This window comes from Scophthalmus maximus, chromosome 16 (genome assembly GCF_022379125.1).
Source record: "Scophthalmus maximus strain ysfricsl-2021 chromosome 16, ASM2237912v1, whole genome shotgun sequence".
In the NCBI taxonomy this organism is placed as follows: Eukaryota; Metazoa; Chordata; class Actinopteri; order Pleuronectiformes; family Scophthalmidae; genus Scophthalmus; species Scophthalmus maximus.
Window position 1 is genome coordinate 4312264 of NC_061530.1, and position 13759 is coordinate 4326022.

The 13759-nt window shown below is 41.9% G+C and overlaps 1 protein-coding gene across 1 annotated transcript; it reads right to left on the reverse strand.

The window, feature by feature from the left end:
* Positions 1–1067: 1067 nt before the first annotated feature.
* trub1 (TruB pseudouridine (psi) synthase family member 1) lies at positions 1068–13752 on the reverse strand. Its single transcript, XM_035611672.2, has 8 exons — positions 13525–13752; positions 13341–13439; positions 11557–11612; positions 6269–6350; positions 6071–6143; positions 2400–2539; positions 2185–2241; positions 1068–2062 (listed from the first exon to the last, which is right to left on the reverse strand). The coding sequence occupies exons 1-8, from the start codon at positions 13685–13687 to the stop codon at positions 1887–1889; spliced, it is 846 nt and encodes a 281-aa protein (XP_035467565.1). The 5' UTR covers positions 13688–13752; the 3' UTR covers positions 1068–1886.
* Between the last annotated feature and the right edge of the window lie 7 nt (positions 13753–13759).

A 13759-nucleotide genomic window follows, 5' to 3' on the forward strand; every position in this document is an offset into this window, starting at 1 on the left:
CATATACATAAACATATACATATATATATATAAACATATACATATATATATACACACACACACACACACACATATATATATAAACATACATATACATAAACATATATATATAAACATATATAAACATATATATATATATATATATATATATATATATATATATATATATATATAAAATTGTCTATGATCAAATCCAAAGAGCCTGCCACGGTTTCTCGGTGTCTGCTGCCCATTACACAAAGCTATCCCGGACAGGCCTATATAATATCATAGCCCTGATATTTCGGTGATGTTTGATAATGTGGGACATGGCAACGCATTCTCAGCCCACGACGAACCATTATATAGACCAGCATCCTCTGTTTCTCCCTCGTGGCTTCCATAACAGCAGTGATTTCATAATTATGGAAGTCAATTACTCTCCAGAGGGGGAAAAAAAAACTGAACTAAAAAGTTTCGCTGTATAATTATAATATAGAAACAGTCTAACTATTACATTATTAACTCAAATGACACGGTTTTTGTCCTTAGAGTTGGGTGACATCATGTGATGTGCAGCACTCACTCCAGGCCTCATCAGGCAGTGACTGACAACTGTTTGTGCAGAATACCGGTCATATGGCACAGGTGCAATTACTAACATTAACAATGGCTCAGTTCCATTTAGTGTCCCACTAAATCATCTGACCTGTTATTGTTACTGATTAAACCTGTGCCTCTCCTGCTATGACCTGTTCAAATGTCTGCTGCCCATGCAAAGACCAAATCATGACATAAGGTACCATGTGAGGTTGTGCAAGATTCTGACTCAGTCCTTTATTTGGACATGAAAAGTATAGGCCTGAATTTGACAAAGTATATCTTTTTGTTTAGTTTCTTGAATTTTTTGACATGCCGAATCAGAATTCTCATAAAGAACCTTAAAACCTGTAACAACATAAATTGTCCTTTGCTGTTTGATACAGGTACAGGTTGGCTGAAGTTACTTTTAAAAAAAACAGCTCTTCACTTCAAACTGTTTGATTAAAGGAAAGAAACAAAGAAATATGTAAATAAAATAAATAAAGTTTTTCACAAATAAGACATTTTATTAGTCTCACTTCAATCATTGTGAAAATACAGAACAAATGATATTACATAAAGTCTACATACAACATTGCTGCAACAACATTCAGATGTGGAGCAGATAAGAAAAATAACTGCTCTACACAGTTTTGTATTGGAAGAAAAGATTCATTTAATTTGCATATGAGATTTTCCCCCCCCCCGACCATTTCCACACAAACTGATGGATATATTTCTGCTTGGTGAGGAATGAAGATAAGGTAATATAACGGAAGTCAATATTTCTGATGCTCATCAAAACATCAGAACATTTATTTTAATAAAGAAATTCTACAAAAATAAAGAAATATTTTAAACCTTCTCACCATAAATCATGAAGTTATGCTATTTTCTCAAAGTTTTGTTTAATATACACAGTTAATCTGTTTCATGCGTGTATTGCAATGCAGTCTTTCCCAACACATCCTAATCATTCTCGGTTTTAAATTGTGATACATATACTGTATATACTTTTGCTTTCTATTACCTTGCTCTTTAATAAGGGGTGATTAGCAAATGAAGACAGAGGCTGGAGTTGGAATGAGGTTGCGAATTTCAAATCTAGAATTATTTACAAGTGTAAATAAACTTTAATTGCAGGAAAGGCAAAATAATGAGACTAAGTCCGTGAGTCCGCCCAAAAAATTATGTTACAATCTTATCTGTTCATCACATTTATAATAGACACACCCTGAAATAAGCTGGAGAAACAGTGAGAGACCTACACTGAGACCTGCTGTTCTCTTAATTGAAAAGCCAGTCAGGTGAGTCATGCCATGTTTTCAGTCTGTGTGTTCCTTGGATGGTTTTGTTCCCGTCTCTGACTCTGAGCAGGGCTGCAGCGAGCGCAGGACATGCTCCAGTGTCCACTGGCCCTCGTGTAAGGCATGCTCCTCCAGGGTGAACTGGCCCTGCTTGGTCCTCACCAGCTCCTTCACATGTGCACAGGATGACAAAGCTGCAGCACACGTGCGCCGATTATTCCCACAATTAAGTGTTGGCAAGCTGATTTCTGATCTGTTGGTTTAGTGTATTCATTTTTCCATAACTACGTTGAGGAGGAAACTGAATTCATCTCACCTTTCCCCAGGTCATCCACCAAGCTTCTGACATAAAATCCACCACCACACTCAATATCTGTGGAGGGAAACACAACAGCTGTGAGTTGTTTTTCATGTGTACTTACCATAAAGAGAATATGGAGAAAGCAGGACATTTCATCCAAAATGGTGTAGAAAAATGTCAGTATTCTATAGCCGGAGAAGGAAATACTTCACAATGCAACATGTACTAACCCAGGGTGAAGAGGGGAGGTTTGAACTCCTGCAGAGTCAGGTTGTACACAGTAACTGGTCTGGCAGGTTTGGCCTCAACCTTGTGACCTTTCTGCAGCAGGACAGACAGACGCTGACCGTCTTTCTTCAGAGCCGAGTAGCTGAAGTGACAAAAATCAATAAATCACACCATACCCAAGTTGTAGGTTGTTTTCAGTTGAAAAGAAGGCTTCACAGACAAACATTCAAGTCCCGCTAGCAGCCTCTAGAGGTTGCATGGTTCACTACACCAAAATAAACAAATTGCAGCACACTGGATCATTCAATAGTTCTTTCACAGTTAAGTTGCCCAAGCCCCAATGACTCTGCAAACGGCTTTACATTTGAGATAGTTCACAAATTTTTCTCACATGAAATCTCAAACATGTTTAGTAGCATAAAACATTATAAATATAAACAAAAGACAAATTTACATAGACCCTGAATGTTAATTCATTTGCATGACACAATGAAACAACACTGGCTCTGCGGAAATGCAGCATTTACCCTTTTTTCTTCAAGGACAGTTAGCTGCTGTTCTTGTCTGTGAAAAGATAAACTGGGTTGCAACCAGCAGTTAAGTTCAATCAAACCATTAATCTTCCGATTAATTATAAAAATGATCATGTTCAAACATCTTGGTTTGCCCAATAAACAGAAATATTAAGTCCACTGTCATAGAATGCTATGTAAACAAGCAATTATCCATTACAACCTCTCGGCCAACTTAAAGGTGACATTATGCTCATATTCAGGTTCATAGTGTTAATTTGGGTTACCCCTTGAAAAGGTTTACATGCTCCAAAGTTCAGAAAAGGCATCAGTGTTCTCATACTGCAGCTCCTCTTTTCACCCTCTGTCTAAAACGCCTGGATTGTTTTTAGCCCTCCCTCCCGATAAACCCCAGTCTGCTCTGATTGATAGAGCAGCCTTTACAATAGAGCAGCCTAATACATTTTCCCCTTTAGACACACCCACTGAAGAAACAACTCAAACAATTGGCGACTCTATTTTGAGGAACGTGAAGCAAGCGAAACCAGCGACCATAGTCAAATGTATCCCTGGGGCCAGAGCAGGCGACGTTGAATCCCATTTAAAACCGCTAGCTAAGGATAAACGCAATAAACGATATGGTAAAAATAATTATTCACGTCAGTAGTAACGACATCCGATTATGCCAATTGGAGGTCACAAAGATGAATATTGATTTGGTGTGTACTTGTAGCAATGTCTGAATCTGTAGATTTCTCTGGACCCTTGCCTGACTTTTACAGTGATGACATGTATAGCCGCATGTCATCAATAAACCGCTGTTTGTCGAGATGGTGTCCAGATAACAATGTGGGCTTCATAGATTACTGCTGCACCTTTTGGAGAATTCCTGGTCTGATGCGGAGAGACGACATTCATCCTACTTTGGATGGTGCAGCTCTCATTTCTAGAAACCTGACTCAGTTACATAGATGGTCAAACTGATGACATTTCAGAACTGGGACCATGCTTCTCTGCGCTTCTATTACAGCAGTCACCCCCACAATACCCCATAGAAACTCTGTCTGCCCAACCACAATAACTATCTAAACCAAAAGTAAATAAAGGAGGTGTGATTCATACAAACCTTATAAAGATCAACAAAAATTATATAAATGAACTTAAAAATAGAACAATAAAATGTGTATTATTAAATATTTGGTCACTCCATCTAAATCTGTTAGTGAATGATCTGATAATTGATCATCACATTGACTTATTTTATATGACTGAAACATGGCTACAGCCAGAAGTATATGTTAGTTAAAATTAATCAACACCTCCCACTTACAAATAATACTCATATTCCTCGGACCACAGGCCGACACCAATTGTGTCTAATTCACTAATAGACACAATTGGTTTTATTAAGCATGTGAATAAACCCACTGTTTTAATCACACCCTCGACCTCGTTCTGACATATACGGCATAGAAATTGAAGATCTTATAGTATTTCCTCAAAACTAAGGCTCGTTTGGGTTAGGGTTCACAAATCACGTTAAGTTTCCTCCACATTTTTCATACAGGAATGAGGAATAAGGTGTTTAAGGAAAGTGACCTGAAATGACTTCTGCTTGACATATGTAAAATACAAAAACCAAAAAAAAAATAAATTTTATAAAAATCAATTTGACATTTCAGGGGGGGCGGGGCGCCCTCCCAATTCAATGGTAGGGGAACCACTAATATTAGATAAGATTAATTTATCTCTATTAACACGCTATGTACCAAAGGCCTTTTAGGTGGCAGTAATTAAACCTCTGCTCAAAAAGCCAACTCTAGACCCAGATATCGTAGATAACTATAGACCCATATCAAATCTCCCTTTAATCTCTAAAATCCTTGAAAAAATCTGTTGCTAACAGTTATGTGACTATTTACACAGGAATAGTTTGATTTTCAGTCAGGATTAAGAAAACATCAAAGTTCAGAAATAGCACCGCTGAAGGTTACCAACGACCTTCTCATGGCCTCAGACAGTGGACATGTTTCTGTTCTTGTCCTATTAGATCTTAGGTCTGCATTTGACACCATTGATCACAAGATTCTGTTACAGAGACTAGATAACATTGGGATTAAAGGGATAGTTCAGTGTTTTTGAAGTGGGGTTGTATGAGTTACTTATGCATAGTTAATATGTTACCTTATGGAGATGGGGATCAGCGATGTCAGTTAACGGAGTTTGGAGGGGAAATGGAAGTAGCGTAAGTCTGAATCGCACTGTTTTAGAGGGGACCACCGAAAAAAATCTTTTTCACCACATTTTAAAATGCTTACCTTATTGTACGCTGAAGGACGTTTTGAAAAAAACATGCAAACTTAATAATAATATCACTGCATTTGTAAGTGTGGTAGAGATTAAAACAGCGGTTGTAGAGCTGTTCTCTCTCTCTCTTTTCTCCTCTCCCCCTCTTTCTGCCCTACTCTCCTCTCCCCCCCATTTTTCTCCTCACCCCAACTGGTCGAGATAGATGGCCGCCCACAACTGAGTGCGGTTCTGCCAGAGATTTCTTCCTGTTAGGCACTTGGCGACTCCGCAGTCGCCAAGTGCTTGCTCATTGAGGGATTTGTTGGGTTTTCCCTGTAATATTATAATATTGACCTCACTATGTAAAGTGCCCTGAGGCAATGTATGTTGTGATTTGGCAATATACCAATAAAATTGAAAGGAATTGATTGGCCAGCTGGCCCAGTCTGTTGTGATTGGTCAACCAGAGACGTGGAGATTCTCAGATTGCAGGCGGGGTTTCCCCAAACGAGCCTTCTGTGACATAACAATAAGAGAGACATCTGAACCAGCTGTTCAGAGCCAGACTGTAGGGTTTAGCCAGCCTACTAAAAAACAACAGGCTGTTTTTTTTCCCCCAGTTTGCGGGATGGCAGGCACCCCAGATACCAAACTTTATGTGCACAAACACAGAAAAGGTGATTTTTGCATAATATGTTGTCGAAACCAGCACCTGTGTGGTGCAGTCTGCACCATTTTGAGTTTTTGTGTTTACAATACTTTGACCTGATGGATGGGATAAAAACAGAGAAATCTGTGAGTGAAACGGTTTACTATTACACACAAGTGTAATTGTCCCAGAAACATTTTCTCAGATTGGAGGCCTTACTCACAGTGGAGGAACCTGCATGATGTCACCAGTAAAGGATTTCAGCTTCTCCTCAATGTCCACCCTGGTTATGTGTTCTGTTGTAAAAAAACAAACAAACTGCAATATTCTGTTCATGTTCCAACAGAAATGGTGGCTTGGACGAATACATTACAGACCGAACAGAACTGTTAAGATGTGTGATTTGTGCTCGCTGTATTACCAAAGTCTTTCTCCAGAACCATTTTGCCAGTAGCATCAAGCGTGTCAGTTGCTTTTCCTAGTTCCCCCACAGCAACATATTTCTGAAAAATAAACACACTTTGCTTTGGCCTTGTGAAAACCCTTATCTATAAACATCACCATCAAATGCTTCTAACTTCAGAAAAGTGTGTGTAAATGACCTGTGTAAAACATGATGAATGCCTCCTGTGCGTATTCTGGTGAATGTGCACGAGGATAGCAAATTTGCATAATTATCGCACCAAAAATATCATTCATGCCTACGCTTCCTGCCCCAGGTCAGGAAGTATGACAAAGGCTTCAAAGAATAAAAAGAAAGATAGATACAAGTCCTTCTTTCACACATCAAAAAGCAGAGCTGTTAATGCTCAGTCACCTATGAGTTTCACTGAAATTAAGAAAAAATAGTTAAAGGGCCCATATTATGCCCCCTTTTACACAAGTTACATTGGTTTTCAGGTGTGTGAACTACAGGCCTTTGCCATTCCATGTCAAAACACCTCAAGGATCAAGCCACACAGCACCCTCCTCTTTCTGTATAAACAGCCCTGTGAGACTATGGTCGATTCCAGTACTTTCCTGCTCACTCCTCGCCCCCCTCCCTTCGTGTTCCGCAAAGCTCCTCCTCGCTCCTCCCCGCGTCTGCTGCCATGACAACAGTCGCACGTAACAAGGCACAAACATGACGTAGAGACCCGGGAGGCCCAGCGAACACGTTCTCCATAATTACACACAGAGCACAAGGGGCTGGGCGATAGAACGTTAACGACATCCAGGCCGCGAGTCTAGCTCCGCCGCAAGCCGGCAGCCGCGACCGACCGCCGGGAGCCGGGAGCCGCGACCGACCGCCGGCAGCCGCAACCGAACGCCGGCAGCCGGGAGCCGCCGCAAGCCGGCAGCCGCGACCAACCACCGGCAGCCGCGACCGCCGGCAGCCGCGACCGACCGCCGGCAGCCGCAAGACGGGAGCCGTGACCGACCGCCGGCAGCCGCGACCGAACGCCGGCAGCAAGCCGGCAGCCGCGACCGAACGCCGGCAGCAAGCCGGCAGCCGCGACCGAACGCCGGCAGCAAGCCGGCAGCCGCGACCGAACGCCGGCAGCAAGCCGGCAGCCGCGACCGAACGCCGGGAGCCGCGAATTGTTTTTCCGCACTTCAAGGGGGTAGGTGCTGCTCAGGTTGGGGGCGTGGTCACCCCAGTAGCAGGAGTCAACTTACGTCACTTGAAGCCCGGGCTGTGAACGGCTCGTATACAGACCGTCTGCACAATCAACCCAAACCACGAATCAACGACTCATTGTTTTCTTTTCATTCTTCGTGGGCTGGCAGACACCCCAGATAACCAAATATACGTGGAGGCAGGCTGAAAAGGTGCCTGGAGCATAATATGACCCCTTTAATTAGGAAAATTTATTTAATTTTTTGGAACAGGCAGCAATAACCTCAATTAAGCGTTTCCAGTAGCTGCGGATCAGATGTTGTTTCATCACGGGACACAAAGGAAACGGCACCAAATGGAGCCCAAATGACTCCAACTCCCAGAATGCACCACGGCTGTATTCTCTGTAGGGGTCCGTGGTACAATCCCGAAACCCGCCGCTCATTGAACAGATGGGCTGGAACTTATGCAAGTTCCGGACATTACGCCAGGAGAAGCCCAGTAAACAAAACCCTCTGTCCCCATCTTTAACATTGCTCTCCGGTACTTTCAACAAAGGATGCAGACGCGCGTGGAACCAGGTCCCGCAACTCATCCCCCACCTCACGCCAAAGGTTAACACACCGCAGACCCCACAAAAGGAAATGGCTGACAACAAATTTTCCCCCTTCTTTTTTTCTTCAGGTCAACCTCGCAGGCCCTTCGCTGCCCAACAAAGTCTGCTCAGCCGCTGTTCACTCTGCTACACGCCGAGACAGCAACAACCACTCCACCAAGTGCAAAATCGACCGTCACTAGACCTAGGAAGCAGGACGGATCGTCAACACAACAGATAGTTTACCTGACATGTGTTTATTATAAGAGAATCTCACGGACCTCAGAGTCTTTATCTGTGTTGCTGTCAACTGAAGGACAAGAGTCAATTTTTAATGCTGCAGAAACCTCTTCATGGTATTTACTGGAATGCAAATTTTTGATAGCCACGTGTCTGATCAGTATTGCATTTTATCTGCCAGAATTCAGACACCAGCACGTAACCTGCTGAACAGTTGCATACTTGGTGATGAAATTACAATATCTAAACTTCACACCGGTGCTCTTAACCACGTGTAAAGTTAATCTGCACTGTTAGTTAGCTTTGCCATTGTGTGAGCATAGTGGGTTACTTATAAAACCTAAACAAGACTACAGCCCACGCTTTGGTCCTGAATGTCTCAATGATAGGTCCACCATGCGGCACACATGCACACAACCACACACATGCACACGCATTCATGCACACACACACACACACATCTGTAGCGCAGCATTGGCATGCATCAGGTTGGATTAGCGGTCGCTAACAACACCTAGCCTATGCGGCCCACACAAACACCCACTTATATCAATTCATGTGGTTTGGTGTTTAGCTTCTCTTGTATCGTTATCAGTTTAGAACTGAGATAAATGATAGATTTGTATTATTATTTCATTTTTGACAGTGAAGCATGAGATCCCCCTCTCCACCCTCCAAGAACTGGGAGTCTCAGGCTCGGCACTCTTCCTGTTCGCATCCTACCTAAGGACTGCACTTACAGGGTTACTTGGAGAGGATCTGTGTCTGAACCCTGCAACCTCACTCCTGGGGTACCTCTGGGCTCTGTTCTGGGCCCCATCCTCTTCTCTCCGTACACCTCGTCATTAGGCTGTCATTCGGTCACACAGCTTTTCCTACCATAGCTATGCAGATGACACCCAACCCATCTGGTCCTTTCCAAAATCTGAAACCTATGTGGCAGCACAAATTTCTGCATGTCTGACTGACATTTCTCAGTGGATTTCAACACACCACCTGAAGCTCAATATGGACAAGACCGAGACACTTTTCCTCCCAGGCAAGGCGTCTCCCATCAACGACATCTCCATCACAATTGAGAACTCTGTGGTGACTCTGCAAGGAACCTGGGTGTCACACTGGATGACCAGCTGTCCTTCGCTGCCAACCCACTCCTGCAGATCCATCCTCCACAACATCAGGAGAAACAGTAGGGGAAACACAGTAGAGTACTGAACACTTTGTTTGCACTGTTGTCAGAAATGTTCAAAATGTCTCAACTATGACAATCAGTATTAGTCTTAAAAATCCAATCTGTGCAGCCCTTTCAGAGATGCGCTGGTAGTAACAAAGACTCCAGAGAGTTCAGCATCCTGGGATCTCTGTCCCTACACTGAAAACCTCAATCAGAGCTGTCATTCATGACCTGGTGAAGGTAGTTGGAAAATTAACAATTTTGCACTACTGCCATGAAGTTCCATTTGGCAAATTGGTCAAATGTTGTTAGTAGTGTTCAATATCTTCATCTTCATGGTATGGCTGCATTTTCTGGCCCTTCCACTGGGGAACGTCACCAGAGTGGAAGAGTGTGCTGCACCAGAGGCCTCCTGGTAGTCTTGTCTAGGCAGAACAGGTTGCGGTGCTGATTGACTCTGCAGTGGATGTTTGGAGTGTTCCATCAGCTGCTGGCATGCCCAGCAATCTGTTTGCACCTCCTGCTGGAACTGGGTGAATTGATGCTTGATTGTCTTCCAGCGATCTTCCTAGTGATGCCTGTCTTGCTCCCATTTTGCCTCCCTGTCCATTTGCTGCTGCATCAGGCCCCGTAACAGATGGGAAAGTTCAATCAAAGTCATCACTGCCTCCTACTGGCACTACTGCGACTATTTGTAGAATAGTTTGGCTCAAATGTCAAAAGAAGGTGGTAGGTAAATTCAGCAGATATCCTGACTCTTCAAGGTGAATGATTATTTACAGTGATCTCCATTACATGGATAACTTTATCAAAATCAAAGAAAAAAACAAGGACAATAACTCTGAAAATAAACTCATGAAAACTAAAACAAAAGGCACTTGTTCAAGGCAGCATGGCCTCATCATGTCCTCCCTTATTTAAGAAACAAAAATGCTACTGAATAAATAGGGTGTTCAATTAACACCTACACTCCTTCAGTCCATACCAGCATTTACTGACACAGGGACTTTAATACAATAAAATACAATTGTGATTTAAGTCCTTTCCCAAGCTCATTACATTACTACATCACTATCTGAAAAGTTAAGTATGTAAACACATTTTACTAACCAACAATAAACTATCGGAATAAACATTCCCACTAAAAGAAGAAACCCTGCACCAGTTGGTTTAACCTGTGATGTCAGCAATGACATCACCAATGTCATAAAAACCACGAAATTCTGGGCGGGCCTCACTCAAACAAAAGACCTACATGGTGGCTCTGAACAAAGAAACTAAACAATTAAACAATCTCCAAACCTGCAACTTAATAAAGACAACTGAAAGTAACTTATGGCTGCGTTTGCTTTAACTTACAAATGCTTTGATGTGAATTTTAACAATGCTAACACAAACAAAGTAAGTGAAGCAATGTTACCATAGCAATGGTACATTATAGCAAAATGAACACATGTAGAAAATAATATGATAATGTGCAAGATGACCTGATAATAATCACTATGCCGGAAATTGTTGCTACTTCACAGCCTGACAGTATAAATATTTTCCGGAAGGATCAACTGGTTTAATTGTATGTGAAGAATGTGCATCACTACGTATGGCATTAAAAGGCTAGTGCACACTATCATTAGCAGACATCAACCCAACGGTGAAGCAGGGCAAAGGGAGCATCAAGATTTGGGACTTTTCCATCTAAGTGGAAATTAATTTCAGAGTTTATGAGTGTATTTTATAGGATAATCTCAGGGTGTCTGTCCACCAGCTGAAGATTGAGAAGACATTGGTGATGCAGCCAAGGGAATGAAACGTGGAACTAAATCTAATAAAGAACGACTATAAACAAATAAAATCCATCTAAATGCAAGGGTTCGCCAGCACTTTAATTGTTTAATGGAAGTTTTCAAGACATTTAAGATTATCATTGTTTGTGTCTTAGCATCTTAAGTGCTTGTCTATACTTGTGAGTGAGATGAAGATCTGATCACATTTATTACCAATTAAATGAGGAAACCAAGTTATTAAAGAAAGATTCACATAGTTTTTCTTGCCACTGTAGTTTTGTATAGCATTTTTACTTTAAAATCAGTGTAAACAAACCTTTGAACCAGCTAACATGGTGCTGAGCATTTTTGTGCCATTTCCAACACCGACAACTGAAAGGAACAGAAACAGTATTAGTCGTGCTGGCACATCCCTAGAGGAGGCACTGTTCATTACACCTAAAGACAACATTGTACTGGAGAGACCAAACAACATTTTGCTTATGACATTTTTTTATAATCTTGCAGGTAGACAGCCTGGCATAGCCAGACTTATACTCAAATGAGTATTAGTCTGGGACCTCTCGGATCATTTTCAATTTCCAAGAGGCGTTACAAACGGACGCAGCCGAATCATGTGACGTTTGTTGAACGACGCAAAAATAATAGACTAGAGCGTGCAGAGAAGAGATGCCTGTGATGATGATTTCACAATGTCTGTGAACCTATGTTGGAGAAATTTGAAATTACATATTTTTTATTTTAGTTTGATGCTATCCACTTTAGTGTACTATACTCTACATGCTTTAAATTTCCAAGGACTTCCATCACTTCAAAAGCTGTCCTGGCAATGACACAGAGATTGACATTCATTTTGCGTTATTTCGTTTGCGTCATTTTTTGATTAGTAAATAAAACACATACAATTTATGGCACAGCTGTTGGATTGTATAGTGTAGGTGTACCCAGAGCCCTTGAGAGAGAGAGAGCAGCGACATCTCCATTCACTCCAATGGACCAGTTTTTTTCCCAGCAATGGCAGATCATGGAGCCTCTCAATAGTTCCCAGAAGTGAGCAGCAGCGCATTAGAGTAGCAGCAGAAAGGAGTCAATGGACCATCTGTGTTGCACTTATGAAGGGTAAGATGTTTAAATAATCAGATTGTACATTATCAGCACATCTGAATCAAATCTAAATTCATATTAAATCATGTAAGTGGATTATGATTTATGATGATTTATGATTCATTTATGATTTAAGAAAATGTATTGACTAACTACCTAGAGCAAGACATGTCGGGCTGCTTTATTGTAAATCGATACATTTATTGACTGCTAATTACCAAAAATCGAAAACACACAAAAATCGAAAACACACAAAGAGGCGACTAGTCGCCTCTTTGTGTGTTTTTGGACCGTTACATCAGCAGAGCAGCTCACAGTGTTTCCCCACTCAGTCTGTCACCTGGCATCGCACTGCTCCAGTGCTCCTTACGTTGTACGTAACTGAATGAGGATGTTGCCATTAGACCTTTTTGGTAACCTTGTCTGTCCTGTTTTTGTTGAAACATTTTATTGATGACTGATTGGTATGATTACTGAGACCCACCAAACTTGATTCTCTTTTTGAGTCCAAGTGTTTACCACTATGGTGTTGTGAGCTGAAAACTTCTGAGCAAAATGTATTTATTATATTTACCAAGTCCATTACCTATCCTGATTTAGTGGATCTTGCTTTTAAGGACTGAGGTATTTGATTGCACCCTTTTGATTGACTTCAGGCTGTAAATATTGTTAAGAAAAATTTGATGGGAGGATTTCACCAGGTCCTCACAGACTGGTTTAATAAGGACCTTCTTAATTGAAGTTGCAGTTAGGCCTGATGAAGACTTATTGTTGTACTCTGCGGTTTGTTATTTCCCCGCACTACGCCGGAGCACCTTTCTTTTTGAATTCTAATGTTATCATTAAGTATATGTGACCGTGATCTCTGATGTACCTGCCTCCTGGAAATATAATAAACCTTTTAACATGTGTTAACAAGCGTTTGAGTGGAACCCTCCTTTAAAAAGCTGCCCCATCACAACCCAGTCAGGGCAGGAGTTACACCAGTCCACTCACCTAACACCCCGCTGGCAGCACTATCCAGAGTCCCTCCGTGGCCCAACTTCAGGCTCTGCTTCTTTCTCTTTCGGGGGTTCGGGTTTTTTACACCAGCTTCTGAAAGACACGACACACACATTTCACTGACGGCTTCAGCAATTGAAAGCAGACTTGTTTTCTTGATGCTGTCCTCTCCCGTTACCCTTGAGCAGAGCCTCTTTGAGCATATTCAACACGTCTGCAGACGTAGGCCCTTGTTTTTTATGAATGGCAAAGAGCCCATTCAAAGCCTGCAGTTTAGACAGCGAACTAGTTAACGGAGCCGCACTGTTGCTTAAGTTCCCGGCCATGCTCCTTTCTCTCATCCGGCAGACACGCTTCTTCTTCTTCGTCTTCTTCTTCTTCTTCTTCTTCTGCTGCTTATTTGCCGACTCGTT